This window comes from Syngnathus typhle, linkage group LG11 (genome assembly GCF_033458585.1).
Source record: "Syngnathus typhle isolate RoL2023-S1 ecotype Sweden linkage group LG11, RoL_Styp_1.0, whole genome shotgun sequence".
Classification (NCBI taxonomy): Eukaryota; Metazoa; Chordata; class Actinopteri; order Syngnathiformes; family Syngnathidae; genus Syngnathus; species Syngnathus typhle.
Window position 1 is genome coordinate 6,056,876 of NC_083748.1, and position 22,387 is coordinate 6,079,262.

At 44.6% G+C, this 22,387-nt stretch overlaps 2 protein-coding genes across 4 annotated transcripts in view; both read left to right on the forward strand.

The window, feature by feature from the left end:
- Nucleotides 1-335: 335 nt before the first annotated feature.
- capzb (capping actin protein of muscle Z-line subunit beta) lies at nucleotides 336-9,244 on the forward strand. Of its 2 annotated transcripts, XM_061291453.1 has the most exons (10): nucleotides 336-558; nucleotides 4,111-4,200; nucleotides 5,298-5,419; nucleotides 5,578-5,691; nucleotides 5,776-5,917; nucleotides 6,022-6,138; nucleotides 6,210-6,275; nucleotides 6,357-6,433; nucleotides 7,473-7,574; nucleotides 8,248-9,244. In XM_061291453.1, the coding sequence occupies exons 1-9, from the start codon at nucleotides 556-558 to the stop codon at nucleotides 7,564-7,566; spliced, it is 825 nt and encodes a 274-aa protein (XP_061147437.1). In that variant the 5' UTR covers nucleotides 336-555; the 3' UTR covers nucleotides 7,567-7,574; nucleotides 8,248-9,244. The 2 variants fall into 2 exon arrangements, with proteins under 2 accessions (XP_061147437.1, XP_061147438.1); XM_061291454.1 differs by lacking the exon at nucleotides 7,473-7,574 and having other exon boundaries at nucleotides 337-558.
- Nucleotides 9,245-10,595: 1,351 nt separating this feature from the next.
- celsr2 (cadherin, EGF LAG seven-pass G-type receptor 2) overlaps nucleotides 10,596-22,387 on the forward strand; it is a 36,061-nt gene continuing 24,269 nt past the window's right edge. For both annotated transcript variants that reach the window (XM_061291417.1, XM_061291418.1), the window contains exon 1: nucleotides 10,596-14,396. In XM_061291417.1, coding sequence (XP_061147401.1) covers nucleotides 10,859-14,396 — 3,538 coding nt within the window. In that variant the 5' untranslated portion in view covers nucleotides 10,596-10,858. The remainder of the gene's footprint in view (nucleotides 14,397-22,387) is intronic.

Here is a 22,387-nt window from a genome sequence, read left to right on the forward strand (position 1 = left end):
TAGCACCAATTTTGCAGATCAGTATGCATTTTGTTCATATTTCAATTATTCGTCATGCATCTATTTTGGAAGTGCGTGCCTCCCACCCTGTATATTATATATACACTGTATGTATGTGCTACACGATGCATGTATGCGTAAAAAAAGTCGTAATAGTAATATTTAGCAATATTTAACTCGGTCTTAAAGTCTAGTGGGGGAACAAAAAAACGTGTGCGCCCAAGTGCACCACTCCTCTCTTGCCATACTTGGCAATGCCTTTCTTGCTTCGTCCCTATTGGCTGGAGCAGAGAAGGCCCCGAGTGACCCGGACATGCAACCGAGGCCCGTTTTTTGACTGCAGCCTCTCTTTCCTGTAAGACCGGTTGAGGAAGTGAATTTCGCTGACAGGGCTGGGTTCACTGAGGGAGAGGCGAACAAAACATCTTCCGCGGGGGACAGAAAAAAAACAACAAGAAACAGAGAGGAGCGGTTTGACAAACCATTCGAAGGCTATAAGGCGTACAGTCACCGGTGAAATCGTGCCCCCCCTGCCCAGCTGAGACCACCGCAGACATGGTAAGGGTCGCGCGGTTGGAGCGAGGAGAAGACTTTTGCTGGGGCTAGCGGCTAACTAACGGCTAGGGGTGCTACGCCAAGCTACGCTAACGTTAGCATCAGCTGCTAGTAACCTGAGAGGAACAGCTGGAGTTGGTCCAGGAGTTGACAATAACTTACATTCGCGTTACTTACCACTACTGTTAACTTACTCACGTCGTGAGCAATATTATTTAATTTACATCCAAACGATCAATAGCTTCCTCCAGCTAGTTGGCCAGCTAGCTGTTAGCTTAGCTCGGTGCCCCGTAGGCGTAAAGTTAGCACAGGATGTTTTGGATTTGACACAAGTTAGTGAAGTGGATTTGAGAGGAGTCCCGATTTAACACGCGATCACAACTCAGCCCTCTACTCGTGCACCACCCACGTACACGCAGATTAAAATAGTCTAACGTGGTACACGTTGCTATATTAAGACTGACTGCTCCCTCCATTCGCTACCATGACAAGCTGTCAGTATCAATTGATCAGTCGCTCACGTTGACTTGGCTATTTTGTTCTCCGTTTTCTTATTTTGTTTGTTTTTCTCAAAGCCAACTTCCTTCTCAAAACAATACTTTTGGAGGGATTTAAACGCATGGTCATTGCATTTCATATTTGGGTGTGCATTGGAACCCAAAATGTCAGCTAGTTTCTGGAAAGTATTCTAGTCTTCATTAGGACTAATGTCGAGGTGCCTATGAGCAAGACAACCCTCTCACCCTATTCACATCACTCTGTGCATGCTTGCACATGAGCAATTTGGTTTTCTCCGCAGTGTGCAACACAAATTTGCAGAAGTATCAGTGAATCTCCCTTGGGGGATTTTATTGAATATAACACAGCACAGTCATTTCTCAAAGTTTACACTTCTATGTGGTCTTAAATGTCCTCTTCTTTGAAATGGTGCGAGCAGCTGTCCCTTCTCCCCAGTCGCCCGCTCTTCCAGGCCTCACTTCATCCATCTTGCTGGCTCGGCTCCCCTCTGACCCCAGAGTTGTTGCTCGAGTTAGTGTTTACTCGGAGACAGGAGCACCGCTAAACACAACGTCAAAGGAGGCGCAGGTGTCTAATGGGTCAGCCTGACCCCATTGGCTGAGAGCGATTTTAGATGAGGCGAAAAGAAACATTGCTCTGACTTAACATGACCTTGAAACAAGTGTTTTGTTAAGGGGTCAACTTTGGCGAAAATGTTTACAGGAAGTAGGCCCTCCTTTGGTCGGTTGCCAGCTGCATGTTTGTACGGAAGAAAGTAAATGAATTGAGAGTTAGAATGATTCGACATGCACATATTTTGTAATGTCATGAACCATTGTGAAATAAGGATGCAGCAAATCTCATTTTAGCAAGAGTCGCTCAATCAATTCACTTGGGGTCTCTAAGTTATCTGTGTCTTATTCATAACACTAATTCCAAAAGATGGCTTGGCATCGTATGATGACGTCTCATATTACATCAGCATATCGTGTGAGACTTCCACTTACAGAAGGTCTTTCATGAGGAATTACAAAAAAAGTGCTGTGTGTTGTTATTTTTGTGTCTTTTTGGGACGCCAAAAAAGGCATTGCGAAAAACGTATCGAGCAACATCCTCGAACGGGTTGTGATAATCACTGTTGTGTATTTTGCTCTTTCATCGTTCCGTAACCACCTACAGTTCGTCTTCCTCCACATTCCCCAGGGTTTCATGTTGTGGCTGGTCTGGCCTGTTTTCGACTGCATATTTAAAGCAAAGTCTCTCCCCGGGGGGAGACTTTCCTGTGTATTCCTCTGTTCTCACTTCCAGTCTTAATAGACCCTTTTCAATCTGATCTCCCTATTGAATTGTTTCAGAATTGATTCCACAAATGACTCTTCCATCTGATATAATCAGAGTTTACTGAGTGAGCAATGTGTTGCCAATAAAGCTGTCTCAGGCTATGCTAAGCTAAGTTTAGCTTTTTTGCATTCTGTTTGTTTGGTGTGCTGTGGTGACCAAGGCATGCTCATCAGAAGGACGAAGTGGTCAGATGCTATCCAAGGGAATGTTGGATTGCTGTCAATATTAATTCTTATTATTCATTAATGTGGTCTGCCATGCAAACAGTCATGACAATGACCACATTGGAATGATTAAACTGAAACCCCACTCTAGGAGATAAACAGGAAAGCTGAGCTGCCTCACCAATACTAGTTTAAAGGAAATCCTGACCACTTTATTCATGTTCCAAGTAAGCAAACATAAGAAAATAAACATTTGCAAAAGTGACCTAAAAAGGAGTAGGCTGTAACACGATTAATTAAACTAGGCATGTCCCATTTCAACTGTTTTGCTTTGCATCTTCACTCAGCCAAAATTGTCGGACTAAACAAAAAAACGCACACTCAATCGTACCTTTTCTTTTTGTGCAGCCTGGAGTATGCTAAAGGACTGCTAATTTCTCTCTCTTGGTATGGCGCCGTGAGTGGCTGCCTCCCAGCAGTGTTCTCTCTTTTCCTCTTTATTTCCTTATTTTCTCCTTTTTCTTTCTGTCTTTTTGTCCATTCGGCGATGCTGGTGCCTTCTACCGCACCTCGGTACCTCTTCGGATCGGATATTTTATTTTATTTATTTTTTCTTCCTGGGACCGGACCGGGATCATCGGTCGAGGCCAGCGTAACTCTACGACGGCTTCCTGCTTATCCGACCAGTGATGACCGGGTCCCTCGCATTGGCCTTGCAGCCGCAACACCTGTGGGGAGTCCGCTCCCTCGTGCTCGTCGGAACCGACGACCTTCGCCATGCTAGCCCCGTGGTGGCCATCTGCACGTCCCCCGACAGGGTGCCCGGGACGCTGCTCACACGTTTGCCTGCTTTGTGATGTTTTCACCGATTCACCACCACGGTCCATTGGGCGCCGTTGAACTGGACTGCCCTTACACCTGTCGATGGACCCCATGGAGGCTATTTTGTGTGTTTTGGGGTGTTCTCTTGTATTGAGGGGTGCTAGGTGGCCGCTGTTGCTTTTTTTTCCTTTGTCTTTTAGCTTTGATTTGCTTTGATGGCTTTTATCTTGTGCACTTTCTAACTTTCTTTGTGGCGCCGTTGTGTGGCAGCCTTGTGAGAGCCTATTGAGTTGCGCTCATGCCATCTGTGTGTTTTTTGTATACCCACTCTGTGGTATGGATACTGCTGGGGCCTGAATTTCCCCACCCCTGGGGATCAATAAATATTCAATCAATCAATCAATTTATTTTTCAGTTTTTTGTTTTTTTTTAACTTGGAAAATTTTCACGTGACATGATGTGAGTGCTATTTATGCTGAGCTGTAAATGTTCTGAGTGCACTCTAGCAAGCAGCACTTGGTCTGCAATGGTTGTGCGTGAATAATTTCTTCACAGAAAATTGTATAGACTGTCGCAAGTCATTTACGACGAAGATAACTAGCATTCCCCTTTGTCAATCAAGTACAAGTTTAGCTTACATTACTTGTGTTAGCAGAGCTTGAAATGCAAACAGTATTTTTCTTTTAAATGTTTGTCTGGAAACTGACTGAGTCATTTGTGTGTTTTTCAGAGTGAACAGCAGTTAGACTGTGCCCTGGATTTGATGAGGCGTCTGCCGCCTCAACAAATTGAGAAGAACCTCAGTGACCTCATTGACCTGGTGAGTTAGTCTGTTTATTTTGTGAGGGTGGTGTCGGATCGGTGTTAGAGTACTGCAAAGATAATCCACAAAAAATCCCACTGGCTTTAACAAGAATGAGACCACTCACCTGATATAAATGTGAGAAAAAATATATTGGAAATTCTTCCAAAAAATGTTCTTTTCAAGTATGCAAGTAAATAATTCTCATTTGGACCTGCTTGTTCAGTGATAAAGCTGACCCTCCCCTTTTTTTTTTTTAAATAACCAAACTTGAACCATCTTCACTGAGAAGAATTTATTCTTTCTGAGACCGTAGATGAATAACAAGAAAATTGACTCCCATATTTGGCGCACTGCTCTAAAGTCAGAAGAAGGAACCTGGGGGCGGCAATCCATGCCGAGCGTAATAAATGATTTGAAAACAAATGCAGTCATACTCCCAGTGTGACATCTTGTTTACTGTGGATTACATTCCGAGACACCCCCCCCCCCAACCCAACCACCCACCCACCTGCTCACCGTATTGGCCCTCACCTTTGACCTCGCTACCCCTGGGCATCAGTGCTCTCCTCTCACCCGCTCCACTGTGTATGGTAGTTAATGATTATTATCGTTGCTGCCAATCACTTTTTTGGGCCAACGTTCTTTTAGTATCAGTCACCTGGAATCGCTTCTCTTTCCTTTTCCATTTTTGCCCAGCCGACTGCCAGGTGTGTGCGCGTGTGTGTTTGCTAGTGGGAATGTGGGATCCCCTTTTTAAAGGAAAACAAGAGCCTCTTTTGTGTTTGTGCAGTGATGCAGTGGACATGCAGGGTCCATGTCAGTCTGTGAGAAGTAATTTGTACCCTCTTATCCTCAAGCTATCTTGTTTCCTACTGATATTTTATTCCTCCTCTGCTTATTAGGGGAAGCTGGAATGTCAGTAAGAGACATTCAACCATTTCTTGCCTTAAATGGAGGTATTCTTTTCTGTTGCGTCTAATCTGGTCACTGGAATCCCCGGGAGGATTGGTTTGCCTTTTAACTATCAGTTTGGCCCTTGCTCTCTTTAAGGATCTCGCCATATTGGTGTCTTTGAAATTCTACAAAGCCTTTCTCTCCGGATTTGTGTCAAGGTACCCAGTCTGTGCGAGGACCTTCTCTCCTCTGTGGACCAGCCCCTGAAGATCGCCCGCGACAAGATGGTGGGAAAAGACTATCTGCTCTGTGATTACAATCGGGATGGCGACTCCTACAGGTAAAAAGCGTAACTGCAATCTGCTCACGGGTGAAACAAGACTTTGTACCAGACTTAAAAGTACTACAAATACTACAGAAATGACAAATTTGAATGTCTAGGAGCATCATGCATTCATATTCCTTGATGTACTTCCAACACTTAACATGTTCCTGTAGATCCCCGTGGAGTAATAAGTACGACCCTCCCATTGAAGACGGTGCCATGCCTTCATCTCGCTTGAGGAAATTGGAGGTGGAAGCCAATAACGCCTTTGACCAGTACAGAGACCTGTGAGTTCAAATGAAGTTCATCAGGCGATAAATCAAACACGCACATACGTTCCACACTCTTGCAACTCCCAAATTTGTCCGCAGGTACTTTGAGGGTGGCGTCTCATCAGTGTACCTCTGGGATCTGGACCACGGCTTTGCTGGCGTTATTCTCATCAAAAAGGCTGGAGACGGATCCAAAAAGATCAAAGGGTGTTGGGACTCCATCCATGTGGTGGAGGTGCAGGTGAGTTTTCAAGTCACCCTTGTTGCAACTTGCAGAACAGAGGGGAAAACGAGAGCGATATTAAAGATGCCGCATTGAGAAAGTGATGATCTTGCCGTGTTCAGGAGAAGTCCAGCGGACGCAACGCTCACTACAAACTCACCTCCACCGTCATGTTGTGGCTTCAGACGACTAAGAGTGACTCTGGCACTATGAATCTGGGCGGCAGCCTCACAAGACAAGTACGGTGTCAAACTTGAGCGCCAGCGACTTGACCTTCCACACGTCAACTCGCTTTGTTTCCCCTCCGCAGACGGAAAAAGACGATACGGTTGGAGAGTCCTCACCTCACATTGCCAACATCGGACGCCTCGTTGAAGTCAGTATAGCGTCCGACTGGCTGATTCCTGATCCTTTTTTTTTTTTTTTTTTTTTTAATCATTCATTTGTCTTGTTGCAGGAAATGGAGAACAAGATTCGCTCCACACTGAATGATATCTACTTTGGGAAGACCAAGGATATTGTCAACGGATTGAGGTAAGATTAGAAGGGCATCAGTGTGCTCTTGTTTTCTTTGGAAAAAGCACCAGCAGCAACCAAAACTCCTATTTGCAACACGCTGCTTTTTTTTTCTTTTTTCTCCCCCCCCCTTCCTTTGTTTCTTACCTTGTATCTGCTTAAAGTAAATTTTGCAGAGATGCCGAATTACTGGAATGGCCAGGAGTCAACTTTACGGACATTTTGAAAAATCCATCTGTGAAATGCACGGATCTATGTGAACATGACTTGTTTTTGATTAGGTTTTTATGAATACAAACTGTATGAACAACTTGTGTCATCACATATTGTACACATCCGCCTACTTTTTTTTTTTACTGCTGATACACACAGTTGATATAACAGACGGGTATCCCATAACAATTTATCCTTTTCCTAGACTTTGTTTTTAATCCTTGTTTTCCTACCATATAAGCTTGCTGAAATGTTTAGTTAGAGAGTTTGTGTTAAAAGCTAGCTCTCCGTTAGAGATCAGTTCCGTGTGCTCTGTTTGGAAGCCTTCGAGCGGGCCGACGATGATGTCACTGCACATTCACAGATGCGCAGACTGACAACATTCCGATTCACTGTTTATATGATCAAAATTGATCAATTGAGCAGCGTGAATAGAGCACCCTTCTGAAACCAAATTAGCTTCCATTTGGTCTCGGCCTGTTTATTCTGACTGAGGTGTTTCTATGGAGCATTTTAATTTGTTTTGAGCTTTTAATCCAATTCCATGTAAACCAGGCGAATGCGTTTTTAGGTAAACACGAATGATAATACTTTTAGCTGACGTTCTTATTGTTAACGTTGAGAGTTCTGCTGAGCCTCCCCGGAAATTGTTTAGCATCTCTGCATTCATTTGACCTTTTTTTTTTTTTTTTTTAAATAATGTACAGCATCTCACTTTTTCCTGATCTCCTCAATCTTTCTGTCTCTTCTTTATTTTTCTATTTATCTTTTCAAGCACTTCTTATTTATTCTCAATGTGTTCTGCGCACCTCCCACTCCACATTTTTTTCCCCCTATGCTCCAGATCTATTGAGTCTTTGCCCGATAACCAAAAGTACCGGCAGCTCCAGAGGGAGCTGTCGCAGGTTCTCACCCAGCGTCAGATCTTCATTGACTAGGGTCGGAGGTACAGCCTGGCATGAGGAGTGTTGCACGTGCCTAGAAAAATGTATGAAGCTGAGCGCTCAGTTTTGGTGTTCCTATTTAATTGAAAACAAAATACTAGGGCATGAACCAAAATGACCAAGCAGTCCATTATAAAAAATGTTTTTTTTATGGTTAATCTGTCCTGAATTTACAAGTGTGTGGCCATATGAAAATAACGGCATTGAATGTCTTCTTGCGTAACCCTGCATAGTCACAGACAGTTGGCACCTGTGAGGAAGCAAAAATCACTGGCTGTGGCACGTGTTGATCTAAAACGCACTTTACTAACTCATCGTAGCGACAAACCACAAAGTTGTCTTTCCTTTTAAATGCGATGCATCTCCTCATCTACCACATGAGGCACACTTGCGTAATCCAATTATATAAGAGCAGGTTTGTAACTTCCTCCGCAGCATATTCAATGTTCCATTGCGATTGACACTTGCAAGAAACAGCTTGCTTTTGTCACGGTGGTTCAGAATTGCTCAACGCTGACGTGTTTCTTGTTGAAGTTGTTTGCGGTGTGTTCTTGCGAATGCTTCTTCTTTGCTCAGGAGGAGAAATGGGACTGAAAAACACCTTACTAACGTTTTGACACAGATTTATTTATTTGTTTGTTTTCTCACTCTCTTGCGTGTGTGTCACCCTTACAGGAGTGTTACATCTCTGGCCGACAAGTCAAAGCAGGAGGCTCTCCAAAGCGAACTGTTCAAGGCGCTCAAACTGAAAAGCCAAAGCTAGAGATGCTACTGTTCTGTCCGTTTTGCTCCGCCATCTCGTCTCTCCTTTTTTCCCCCCCCTTTTTTTTTTTTCTTCTTCTTCCCCGTCTCTCCTTCACCGCCTCCTCCTCCGTGCTGCACTCTTGTTTATTTGTGGGAAAGAAAAAAACAACACACAAATTAAAAAAGGAGAAAATGCTTAGCTTTTCTCTCTCGCCCTCTCTCCTGTCACGTTTTGTTGTTTTCATGTTCTCTCTCCATGTTCGGAAGCCATTCACTCACACTCCCTTCCATGTGATAAAACTAACGATAGCGTTATGACGGTTAACGATAATCTTGCGGTGTGAGGGTCAGTTTAGAACTAACACCCCCCCCCCCTGCAATGTCCTCAGTCATTGGGAACTGAACGATCTTTATTTCCTCTCAGTTGAAGAGACAAACTTGCACAGGCCGTGTTCTCTTCTAGGTGGGGGCGTCATCATGATGCACATCATATTTCTTGCACCCCCCCCTAATCTAACCTTACATTTATTTGTCTGAATTAATGACTGTCCGTTTAGTCTTCCCTTCACGCGGAGGCTTTTGCCTCGTGTCGGAAGATTTTTTACTCGTCATCTGTCGGCATGCATGTGAGCCCGTGTGTGAGCGAGGAGCTGCATTCAATGGAAATACTTCCCGCCATAATAATGACCCCCACCCCGCCCCCCCACCTTGCCACAATGTGGATATCATGATCATGAAAGTATCTTAACTCTTCTGTCTGCTCACCTTCTATGTCTTTGTTGGGGGTCACAATTTTTGTGTCAGTGGAAACCTTTGACCGTTTCCATTTTGGAGGGGAAACTTTGTATTTTGTTTTTGTTTTAATTTTGTAAAGCTTATGATTCATATTGTATTAGAGCCTCCAGCAACAATAAAAAGTAAAAAAAGATACTCTTCTTCTGTTTCTTTTCAGGAGAGATGATTAGGGATGGAGATTGTTACCCATTTATTGAATTCTACAAAATTTAGTCGATTGCAGTTAATTAAAACCCTGATGCAGATTATGTGATTTGTATTTACAGTATCTTAATAGATGCATTGTCCTGTTCCTGACCTCGTTTTCTTTTTTGCTTTGAAGGGAATAACTCACTTTTGAGCAGAGAGATTTTAGTATTCTGTCAGGGTCTCTGAGTAGAGTAAACTCAAGATTGAGCCTCAGCTTTGATAGTAGCTCTTGACTGAAAATTCAAGGACGAATAGGGCAAAGTCATGGTGATGAACAAATGTGATTGAAAGTAACCTTATATTTTTTCAAAAAGGCTGGGTTCATCTGGATATTGTATGTATTTGTTTACTTATATTTTTAATCATTTCATAAAGTTAAACAAAGTTTAAATAAGTTTAGTTTTAGTATTAAAGCGTGTCTGCTGACGACTTTTCTGCTTTGTCCGTTAGGTGGCAGTAATGTATCAAACGAGACAAGGAACATATTTAAGCGTTTCATAGCATCACTGTGTATGTTGATCTATATTTCTTTAACTTGTATATTTTTTTGTTCACTTGTTTATTTATTTAGCTGGACCTCCCAAAAAAAAGTCCTCTGAAATGCTGCACATTATGACCCATACGATGAAAATTATTCTTAGGCGGTAAATGTTTACTTGATTCACTTCACTGATGAATGATAGATGCATGTTTAAAAATTAGAATAAGCTTGAAGTCAAGTAACTTTGAAGTTTCGGCTAACCACTTACAGCCAAACATTTCACGAGATGCAAAACTTGCTTGATAAAACCCAATTAATTTAATCTAATTTACTCCATCCATATATAGATTACAAAAAGTGCAAGTACTAACTACTGACCGTGTAGTGTGCTACACGTTAGTCAAACATTGAGGAATGCCATCAATTAATGAGTAAACCACTGTTTTTGGAAGGGTCACACAAGTTTGTCACTCATTAATTCCATTACACATTGTGGGACATCACCACTTGGGTGCCATTTGCATTTGAAGAAAAGGTAGAATAGAGCCAGGCAAAATATATCCAACCTAGATAAGAGAATGAGTGAAATAAATGACCTTTACGGGCTAGAGCCACTGTTGACTTGCCAATGTTTCCGTTTAATAAATGAAGCCCCGGGAGGAAGTCTTCATTTATCTCCAGTACCAGGGTTTGTGAACCCCTTCACAGAACTGTCCAACATTTGCATACACGCGCACGCTCGCACGCACGAACGCGGCTTTATGTTAATGAGCCCGAGTGCGTCGGAGCCATTTTCACCATTCAAGTGAAGTTGCGCAGGCGGTCAGGATGTGCATGCGAGCTCGTCGGTGCGCGTGAATGTGTTTGTGTTTACGCTTGAGTGAGACAGTCCGCCCCGCAAGGCTTCATCCTTACCTTGAAATACCATTTAAATCCAAAAGGCACCCGGAGTGAGAAGTGCGCCTGCCGCGAGAGAGCATGGCTCTTCCGCAACAAAAGAAAAGTCACTGGTGGAAAGTTTAAGGAGCTCCACGTTTTGAACTCCTCTTCGAACCCTTGGACGCACATCGAGGAGCGATGCACTTCATTCAATTGGATTTTCTCATTCTTTGCTGCTGGTGCGAGCTGGTTCCGCTGGTGGTGTCCAGTTACGCGGTTCACCTCAGCGAAGATGCCCGGCCGGGGACTGTGCTGGCCGGCGTGGAGCAGCGCGCAAGGTGCGCCTTGGATCAGGTGCTTGCTCCCAAAGCCACTGAGCGCTTCCTGGATACAGACCCTGCGACGGGAACTGTGTTACTTTTCGACTCTATAAAGTGCGCATCGCTGCGCAACAACCCGTTTACGCTGTTCGTGGTGGTTGACTGCGTGGACTCCGTGGGTTCCGGCTACCGGCACCTCATCACCAGCCGCTACGATGTCCACGTCCACGGGAGAAACTGCTCCAAAAAGCCCACAAGGCAAGCCGAGTGGGATATGGAAGTACTCAGTTTGTTTGTTAAGCCCGCACAGTGCCACCAAGCAGGTTTTGCTTTATTTCCGGTGAGAGGGCTGCTACCCGGAGAACCCACCCGTTGTCGGGTCACCAGCCGGGGTCACTTTTATTTCTCAGATGGGGACTTGTTTGTGTCTGAGACTCTGTGCTGGAGCCAGGACACTCTCCTGGAATTGGATCTCCTCTGCGATGTCATCGTAGGAGACGGATCCAGACGAGTGGATCCCATCTTCATCCACTGGCGCGTGGGACGGGGCCCCTTTCTGCAGGGCCACATCAAGAAGCTGCTAGTGAAGGCAGCTCGCTCCAACTCGGGAATTGTGGGTAGGAGGAGGAGAAGCATCAACAGCAGCCCTCAGTTTCAGCCCCCAATGTACCAGGTGTCTGTGCCAGAGAACAAACCAGCTGGGACCTCTGTTGTTGTTTTAAAAGCAGTCGATGCAGATGAGGGTGAAGCGGGCCGGCTGGAGTATTTCATTGAGGCTCTCTTTGACAGCCGCTCTAATAACCTTTTTGCAGTGGATCCGGCCACCGGCGCTGTGTCCACAGTGGAGTTGTTGGACCGCGAGACGAAAGAAACCCATGTGTTCCGCGTGACCGCAGTGGACCATGGGACACCTCGGCGTACGGCCATGGCCACGCTCACCATTACGGTCAGCGATGCTAACGACCACGCTCCCGTTTTTGAGCAGCAGGACTATAAGGAAAACATCAGGGAGAATCTGGAGATTGGCTATGAAGTTCTGACAGTGAGGGCCACTGATGGCGATGCGCCAGTTAACGGTAACATCCTTTATCAAATCCTGAATAATAACGGGTCAAATGATGTATTTGAGATTGATTCCAGGTCTGGTATTATTCGCACCAAAGGCCTTGTAGACAGGGAGGCGGTGGATGCGTATATGTTGTTAGTCCAGGCAAACGACCAAGGTCGTGACCCCGGGCCCCGTAGTGCGACGGCTTCTGTTTACATTGTGGTAGAAGATGACAATGACAATGCTCCCCAGTTTAGTGAGAAACGTTATGTGGTCCAGGTCCCTGAGGACTTGGCCCCTAATACTGAGATTCTGCAGGTGACCGCCACAGACCAAGACAGGGGGAGCAATGCCATGGTTCACTTCAGTATCATGAGTGGCAACTCCAGGGGGCAGTTTTATATTGACGCCCAGACGGGTAAAATGGACCTGGTGAGTCACCTGGATTACGAGGCTAGCAAAGAATACACCTTAAGAATCCGAGCTCAAGATGGGGGCCGCCCCCCTCTTTCCAACATCAGCGGCCTGGTCACGGTGCAGGTGCTGGATGTTAATGACAATGCTCCGATTTTTGTCAGCACCCCGTTCCAGGCTACCGTGTTAGAGAACGTGCCACTAGGCTACTCGATCATCCACATCCAAGCCGTGGATGCGGACTCTGGTGACAACTCCAGGTTGGACTATCGTCTTACTGAAACCATGCCAGACTTTCCTTTCACCATCAACAACAACACGGGGTGGATCGTAGTGGCGGCTGAACTGGACAGGGAGAGTGTGGATTTCTACAACTTTGGGGTAGAGGCTCGAGATCACGGCTACCCTGCCATGTCCTCCTCGGCCAGCATTAGCATGACCATTCTCGACGTCAACGACAACAACCCGGAGTTCACTCAGAAGGCGTACTACATGCGACTGAATGAGGACGCGGCCGTAGGGATCAGCGTGGTGACCGTGTCCGCGGTGGACCAGGACATCAACAGCGTAGTGACATACCAGATATCCAGTGGAAACACTCGCAACAGGTTCTCCATTACGAGTCAGAGCGGAGGCGGGCTTATCACACTGGCGCTGCCTTTGGACTACAAACTAGAACGCCAGTACGTCCTGACTGTGACCGCGAGCGATGGTACGCTCTTTGACACGGCTAAAGTCTTTGTCAACGTCACCGATGCCAACACACACAGGCCCGTGTTTCAGAGCTCCCATTACACGGTCAACATCAACGAGGATAGGCCGACGGGCACCACCGTTGTCCTTATAAGTGCCACGGATGAAGACACGGGAGAGAACGCCCGCATCACCTATTTTATGGACGACAGCATTCCGCAGTTTGACATCGATCCTGACACGGGGGCCGTCACTACGCAGATGGAACTGGACTACGAGGACCAGGTGTCCTACACGCTGGCCATCACCGCCCGCGATAACGGTATCCCGCAGAAGTCGGACACCACCTACCTGGAGATACTGGTGAACGACGTGAACGACAACTCTCCGCGCTTCCTCAGAGACAACTACTTGGGCTCTGTAATGGAGGATGTGCCGGTGTTCACCAGCGTGGTCCAGGTGTCCGCCACCGATCGAGACTCTGGCCTCAACGGACGCGTCTTCTACACCTTCCAGGGTGGCGAGGACGGCGAAGGAGACTTCATAATCGAATCCACATCAGGGATTGTTCGCACGCTACGTAGATTAGATCGAGAGAACGTGCCCGTTTACAGCCTGCAGGCTTTTGCCGTGGACAAAGGCGTTCCGTCTCTGAAAACGCCAGTAAACATCCAAGTGACGATTCTCGACGTGAACGACAACCCTCCCGTGTTTGAGAAAGATGAGTTTGACATTATGGTGGACGAAAACACCCCCATTGGCCTTGTGGTTGCGTTTATATCAGCAACGGACCCAGATGAAGGCAGTAACGCACAGATTATGTACCAAATAGTGGAAGGAAACATCCCGGAGATGTTCCAGCTTGATATCTTCTCCGGAGAACTGACGTCGCTAATAGACCTGGACTATGAGACGAAGTCTGAGTACATCATAGTAGTGCAGGCTACCTCCGCCCCTCTGGTCAGTCGCGCCACAGTCCACATCAAACTCGTCGACAAGAACGACAACGTTCCCGTGCTCCAGAACTTCCAGATCATCTTCAACAACTATGTAACGGACAAATCCAGCAGTTTCCCCGCCGGAGTGATCGGCCGCATCCCCGCCCACGACCCGGACGTTTCGGACCAGCTCCTCTACAGGTTTGAAGTGGGCAATGAGTTGAATCTTGTGCTACTGAACCAAACCACAGGGGAGATCCAGCTAAGCCAGGCCCTGGATAACAACCGTCCTCTGGAGGCCTCCATGAGAATCTCAGTGTCAGGTAAGATGCACACAGCACTCACTCAGATGTGTTCCGACTCCATTTCCATTTTCGCTTCACTTCACCCGATAATGGAAGTGAGCTTAAGTATGACTTCTTGTGCTTACAGAGTGATTTTCAATGCAATTGAAATATTCATGGGGGAGGATTAACATTCTCCATAGGACACGTTGAAAAAACAAGACATTCAAGCATTTAAATTGGGTCTCGAATTTGAATTGTTTGATGCGGGGCAGATTCTGTAATTACTTGTACCCTCATTAAGGAATTGGCTTATTTATACGAGTGTGATTTGTTGCCGTCCATTGTGGAGATTTAAATAGCTACCAGACAGAGCTTGTCTGTATCCTGCGGGATCCACACTCCAGTGGACAGACTGATCCGGTGCCATAATTGTACACCCCCCCACCCCTCCCAAAAACAAAGAAACGTCTTAATTCAATTATAGTAGTCTGTTTCTGGAGCTTGTTTAGAGTGTCAGATGTGAGTTGATGTCCTTTAACTGTTTTATTGTTCAACTGCTGCGTATTTCTTTTTCAACTCATTTAAACAGAGTGATTTAAAAGCAACCGTGTGTTTTGATGACAGACGACGGTGTGTTTAAAGACAGCGGCTTAACAGAGTAGATTTACTTTATGGTTTTGGCTCTTCTCTCGTGAAAAGCTTCAATTCCGTACCCAAACACAAATGAGGAGGTTCCCTCGCTCTAAAAATGGGGTTGAACATGAATTACACTCCCAGAATGTGGGAGTGCAGTGTTCCCCCACTTATGTGCCGCAGTGTGAGCTGCTGTAAATTTGCCTTCTGTTTGACCTTGGCAGAAGTAAAGAGAAAACACAACACAACGGGGAACTCAATTAAGAGATTGGAAGGTTAAATTGGACTTGGATGTGGATTAAAGCTGATGGGCGTTTTGGGGATTTGTCTGAGCTGGCTAAATGGGTTGCTGATTGACAGTGCAGTCAAGACCGTATCAGTTTGGGTTCATAAGATGATAAAAATGGCAGTCATAGATTTAAGTGTCACTTCTGAAATTCCCAAACCTACATATGGCTGGATTGAAGGTGTTTTCCAGCCACTGGGGAATAATAGTGAGTGAGTCGATTGACAAGCTGGTTCTGAAAGTCATAGCAGGTTGGCGGTTGTGGTCAGGGCACGACAGCTGGGACTGACCAATTAGAGTACATGCCCCCCCCCACTGTTCTCGCGGGTTCCGCACCTTCTTGCTGGAGTGTATATATGTCAGCTCCCCTGCTAAAGGCTCAGGGGGTCGAAGACATGGATGTATGAACTGGAAGTTTGATTAAAGATGCAGCAAATAAAGAAGCAAAAAGGGAAAGTGTCCTCCTTTAGCTGCTGCTGCTGCTGACCCCAAATTTCAAAGGCTTCCCCCTCCAGGGACCTCCCAAGTCTTCCCCATTATCGTCCTCTCCATGCTGCATTTGAAGAGGCCCCTTATGATCGACGATTTGCGATGGGCTCTTTTGTTTGTAGCTGGACTGTGATGAACAGAGCCGCTCTCCAGCAGTGAAATGGGTTGAATGAAGCTACACTTGGCTAATAAGCAGTCAAAGTCAACTTTGAGTCCACAGCAGCTTCTCAATTTTCCGAAATGTTTTCGTGTTTGAGCGAGATTTGTAATACCATCGCTTTCACTCTCAAAGCTTCAACGTGCACTAGGACTGATATTTAAATGAGCTGCTCCCTCTGCAGCCTCATCTAAATAAAACGCCTCAAGTGATGAGGATGTAACCTATTTTAAGTCAAATCCAGGTTGTTGTTTTGTTTTATCTTAAATTGTCCCGAAAAGTGTAAAAATATGAAAAATATAAAATAAAAGTTCTATAGAGAGGCCATTGCCAAGCCCAGATCCAAAACCCTCACCCCGACATCATCAATAATGACAATTACATCGCTTTAATACATTAATAATATTTCAACTGATACCAACCCCCTCCATTGTAATTGACCTATATTCATAAATAAATTAACCATTAGAGCAGACTCCATCGGATTCATCGGGTAATAATCCATTTCAAAAATGAAGCAGGTTACACTTGCTCATCAGCTCTTTATGATTTAATGATCACGAACAAAAACAATGATTGGATCATTGTCTATGTCACAGCACAATTGGACACGCGGCCAATCCAAATTCTGCTCACAACAAGCCGGTGCGCTCCTTGTCATGCGTGGGATTAAATTGACTTTTTCATCTCTTTCCCGAGATGTTGTCAGACCAAATGTTGACATACTGATGTCTGATCAAGCGTTCCCAGGCATGCGTGAGCTTGCATTAATAGGTGCCGCATTTTGTCCTTTCATTGCATCCTTAAGCCCAGCTAACGTTCCTCCGTAAGACGTACGATGTGTGAGTGAATTGTGGCACGGCCTGCTTGTGACCTGATTAGTTTAACCCCCTTTGTTGCAAATAATTTATACATACCATTTAATATGCAACAAGGACACTCTGTCCTTTGTTTGAATTCAATTCCAAACCCAAGTTGGCATATTGTCGCAGATGCCACTGTCGTGATTCCGCCCCCCCCCCCCCCTCAACCACAGTCGCTAATGAAGGCAGTTTGATTCGACTCACATTCCGCTGAGCAGATACTTCACTTGCACGGTGGACAACTCGGTTTTTTTCTGTGGGCAGTGGTGAGCTAGGTAGCGGAGCCCTTTTAAGTTTCAAGTGTACAGCTGAAGTGCATGAGGATGAGCCAAGGTTACGGGCTCCTATTTTGTTTCGACTGACACTTGCACAATCTCATGAGATCCGATACAAGATTTGATGCAAGTCCCGCCTTTACAAAGACGACAAAAGCATTTGAGTGACATTATTGGAGAGGTGTTCATTCCTTTATTGTGTGTTGTTCTTTAGTAGCACCAGTAATAAAATATGACCTAATTTTGACAGTAGCACTTGTTTTTTCTGACAGCCTCTACCTGTAAATATTGGAAACCAAGACATACCTAACACTTTCTATCAGGTATTTTTTTTATGGAAAAGAATAAATATTAAATATTTAGATGTTTCTTTTACTGTCTTGTAGGAGCAAGACGTGGTTATCCTTGTGTAAGACAATCCTGCCTGCATGTGTGGCTTGAATTTCAATGGAACACGCTGTGCTTGGCATTAGTGTCGTTTCATTATAATCCATACAAACTTTTTAAGCTGTTTGTAACTCTGGAACTTTTTCATAGTTGATCCTTTCAACACTACTGAACCATTAGCTGCTTAAATTATATATATTGTGTGTGTGCTTGTGTGTGTGTTTGTCTGTGTGTGTGAGAGAGGCCAGCAACAGCTGGGGACTGCTTTCATCACTCGCCGCCACCGTCATATAATTATCTCAATCAAGCAGTACGCTAATTTGTTTTGAGTGCTCAACCGATGGAAATTGGTGTTGACTTGACAGTGTGTATGTGTGAATTACGCACGTGTTTTTGCTTTCAAATGAAGCTAGGATGACCATATGCACTACTATTTTTTTTTTCTACGTTCCCTGTATGTAATCACTCCTCTGTTTGGAATATTTGAAGCGAGAGGTGGGGGATTATTATTATTATTATTATTATTATTATTATTATTATTATTATTATTATTATTATTATTATTATTATTATTATTATTATTATTATTGTTATTATTATTATTATTATTATTATTATTGTTATTCATTCCCTCATCTGATCTTAATACTACTAGTTCTATATGCAAGTGTCCATAAATCCTTCGATTGATATTCCCCATAATGGTCATGTGTGTCCTGGAGCTTCTAAACATATCCTGTAAACAACCACATTGACACCCATAGGGACAACAATGAACATGCCTGTTTCTTGAATAATTAATTCATCACATCATATGATACTGCACACTGTTATCTTAAACACCACGATGTGATGAGATAGATGACTCCGGAAGACTGGTGCATCTGTTCTCGTCGGTTCGTTCTTTTGTGTCTATCAGTCTGTTCCGTCAGACGCTCGTGTCTCGTCCAGATTTTCCTCATAGTCATGTCGGTTTTTTTCCCCCTCGGTTGGGTCGCAGTCATGTTCTCTCAAGTTATGTTTGGTACTTTAACTCTTGTTCTTTGGACTTTTCTCCTTGTTTGCTTGCCTTTTTGTTGTTTTAGTAAAGTTAAACTCCCTTTCTTGCCTCTCCTCATTGCTTCCCTGCACTTTGGTCTTCAACCAAGCAAATCTGTGACAAGTGTCTCATATCTCCTTTTTTTTGGTCAATATGTCACTTTTTCCCATGTTGTTCCAATCTGGGTTCATATGACTCTCACCCCCTGCAACCTCCTGTGTTCCCTCTCATCGTTTCAAACTCCTCCGTCCCGTCTTTTCTGAGCCTCTCCATCCTGCCGTCCCCCATCTCCCCCTCCCCGGTCTGTGAAAGGAAGAATGCCTAAGAGAAATGCTTTGTTAAGCGCCCAGTTGTCATGGTGAACCCAGCAATGCCTGAGAAATTCCTGGTGGGTGGGGAAGAGGGGTAAGGTCCCCTTTTGTGGGGCGAAGATGCGGGGGAGGGGCTGGCACATAAAGTTCTAAAGAGTAACTGTCCCCGTCTCCGTCTTTGGCAGTGAAGCATGTCAGGTTTCCTTTAAATTTGCACTACTTCGGGACACGCCGACCTGTCCCGCCGGGTGCAGACGTTTTTATGGAGCGTGCGGCGAGGTGGCCGACACCTGACCTCAGATATAAACCATCTCTTAGTGATGTTGCCCCCCCCCCCCAACAAAATGGCAGACTTCAGAAGCTTAAAAACACCTGAGACTTCTTGTTGATAGAACCAGGCTGCACTCAGTATCCCATTTCTTCTTTTTCCTCAGTAGCAGGACATCGGCTTGTTTCTCTCCACTTGACTGCATGATGGGGGTCCCATGGAGGTGCTAGAAGGGGGGGGGGGGCATCATGACATCATCTGGGAGACAGGAGTTGTTTGGGATTAAGTTTGCTGCATGTCCCGCATTGTGCTCATCCTCCCAGCAGACAATGGGAGTGGCCACTGCCAGTTTGGGGCGGAGACTTTCTGCCTTTGTGTCCACTTGTTTTGGGTTTCATTACTTACTGTAGTGTACAGTTTAATGGTGACACTACTACCCTAATGAATCACTGATTGCCAACACTCCAAAGTATTTAATTGGGGACATTGAATACATTATTTTTTCCAAGTGTTTAAAAATGCTAATGTTATCTTAGCCACTTAGCTTGTGATGTTTATGCATGAGACATTTCTCATCTGTTGTTGTTTTCCCATACACATTCTGGAATGTATTTGTGTTGAAGCTACAAAGTGGTGACCCACATCATATTTTCTTTCGTGTCCCATCATTTGTGTCCATATAATATATTTGTCATCTCCTCTCAGCATGCAGGCCTCAACTGAACCTTTCTGGCAGCACAACAAGCGAACACGTCCAACATCTCAAATGTGACAGCATCTGATTATTTAACGGCTTGTTACCTTCACGCTACATTGCTCCCATTTAGCATAGAACCAGATTGAGATTTCACAGTGACCTGGTTTCATATGCTGTGGCTGCAGAGCGTAAACTGTCAACGTTAAACTGTTAGACGGGAGGTGCGATGCCACTTGCGGTGTTCTCTGACATGCGGCGAGTTTCAACTGTTCCACCAGGGCCTTGAATTGATAGTGACAGGAGGGCGTCACAGTAGTCAAACAGATGGTCCCCCCCACCCCACCCTCCTTAAATCCCTACACTGGTGTGACTGGGATTTCACAGTTTGCTGGCAATGTGTGAGTGGATGCAGGTTGTGGTTTTCACTTTTAGCACTTTTGGAAAGAAAATTTTAGAATCGGGAAAGCAACTTTTGTCAGCCAAGTTATTATATGTGAAAAACCCTGTAAAGTGAATTCAGGAAGTCCATTGTGCCAAACTGTGGCGCTATAGTCTAAAATCCAATGCACTTTTGGGTCTGACTCTCAGAATTGAAATCCTTGAGTTGACATTGAGCTGCACAAGCTTGTGTCAGTATTGACTTGCCTTTCACTGTTGTCTTTGTTGTTATCGCTGATCTATGCCTCTTTTTTTTTTTCCAATTAAGAGGCTTTTTTTGTCTGCAGATAAAACCAAAACAACAAAAACAAGGTCAAACACTTTTTTTTTTTTTTTCCCTCCCTGCATAAACAGAGTATGCAGTGTTAATGGCACATTATTTCCCGGCTTTACCTTGGCTCAGATCGAGACAACAGCAAATGTGCTGCGTAGGAGTCGGAACGTGCGGTCTGTCTGCTCCCTCTCCTGAGGATAAGAGCTTTTTTGTTTCACCTGAGCTGTTTGTGCTTAGATCAACTTGTGTGGCTGCTGGCCAACAACCAAAGTGCTGCTTTGCTTCAGTTGTTGACAAATTGTTTCGTCATAAGCACCTGTGTTATTTCTAACCCTTTTAGCTGTGCTGTGATATTGAACACAACAATGTAAGATGTCACAAATGACTTCTAATTGCCTGGAATGTCTTGACTTCATCGGAAAAAAAAACAAAAAACTGACGCATTCTGTTAGTAGCAGTTGTATTGGTGGCGATGGTGTCAGCGTCAGCCGTTGCTCTCCTCCCAAGGGTCAGGAAGAGGGCTTTGAGAGGGGGGCAGGGTCCAAGTGAAATGAAATGAAAAAGCGACCTCCACCCATTTTTATAGCCCCCGCTCGCCTCCCCAAGCAGTTTGGGTTCACCTTTCAGCCCAGTTCATTCATGCGGGCCGCTACCCGGCAACATCTCACTGTGAATGCTGAAGACACACCTCTCCTGCTAAGATAAGACATTTTGGCCTCTTGTTTTGACAATACTTTTATTTTGAGGGGGTTAAAAAAAAAGACATATTTCAGGTCGACCGTATCTATTCACAAATGACAGAACACACGGCTATTGTTGCGTGTGTTCTGCTTAGGGTAACCATAAAACTCTTCCAGTGACTAGACGTCACAAAATGGAGACATATCGAATCAAAACCTCATGACAACACTTATCTAGAGTGATATGGAACTTATTATCTTAAGCAACACAAATGCCGTAACAACATTGTGGTTCACCACTATTGTTTTGGAAGTGACAGACTAGCTCATGCCTTCCTAGAACTCTTCAAATGCATAACCAAAACAAAATTGTGTACAGTTGTGGCTCATTAATTTGAGTCATAATGATAATCAATACACTTCATTCAGTTAGTTGACACAGAGATGTAAAACTCCCGCAATCTTTAACCTACATCTTCCCTCATTAGTGATGGTTCAACACAGAAATCTTCTTTCGTGCTCTTTGCTTTTAATTGAACATCCGCTTGCCGGCTGCCGCCGCTGCTACAGAGATGAGGGATTAGCTCGCTCGCACCGCTGCAGGCTCTCTGCTCCTCAGTGGCAGGCTAGAATAATTAATTTCATTCCCGTGAAATTAGACATGATTACAAGGCAGAAATAGAGGTATAGAAATACTAAGCATGATTTGCTTGAGTAAGGTGAAAATTCTGCCCAGTTTTACATTTTGACAGTCAATGTTAACAAGGTCCAGCACCTGTAAGCTCAAAGTAGCCATAAACATGTCATGTGTGCACTGTCCATTAAGAAATGTTGCATCTGTAAGGACACAGAGCACTCCCGCTAAGTAACGAGTGTACCGCATTAGAGGCAACCTCAAGTATTTGATTGTAATTAAATCAAAAAGGCCCCAAAGGAACTGTCAACACTGTTTGGGCGCATGACAATTGTCAAAAGAGGTTAACCTGGAGGTTCTCCTTAGTGTGACCATCTTGTGCAGCTGGGTCCAAAGAAGATACTATTACTATTTACTATTATACTATGTTAAATGTGACATCCACGTCATGGTAGCCGGCGGCATCAAGGAGCTGAGATTTGTTATTCAGTGTCATCATGATGAATAACATTATCCTAGTGCTTTCCACTGTGGTTTATTGTGTAAAATGACATTTATTTTTCTAATCCAAATCAAAACATGAAATACTGTTTTAG

Bases quoted from the DNA above. Each gene is read 5' to 3' on its own strand.
- capzb (XM_061291453.1), top strand. The intron at 5,692-5,775 runs GTGAGTTCAAAT...ATTTGTCCGCAG, and splicing joins TTTGACCAGTACAGAGACCT to GTACTTTGAGGGTGGCGTCT. The intron at 6,139-6,209 runs GTACGGTGTCAA...TCCCCTCCGCAG, and splicing joins GCGGCAGCCTCACAAGACAA to ACGGAAAAAGACGATACGGT.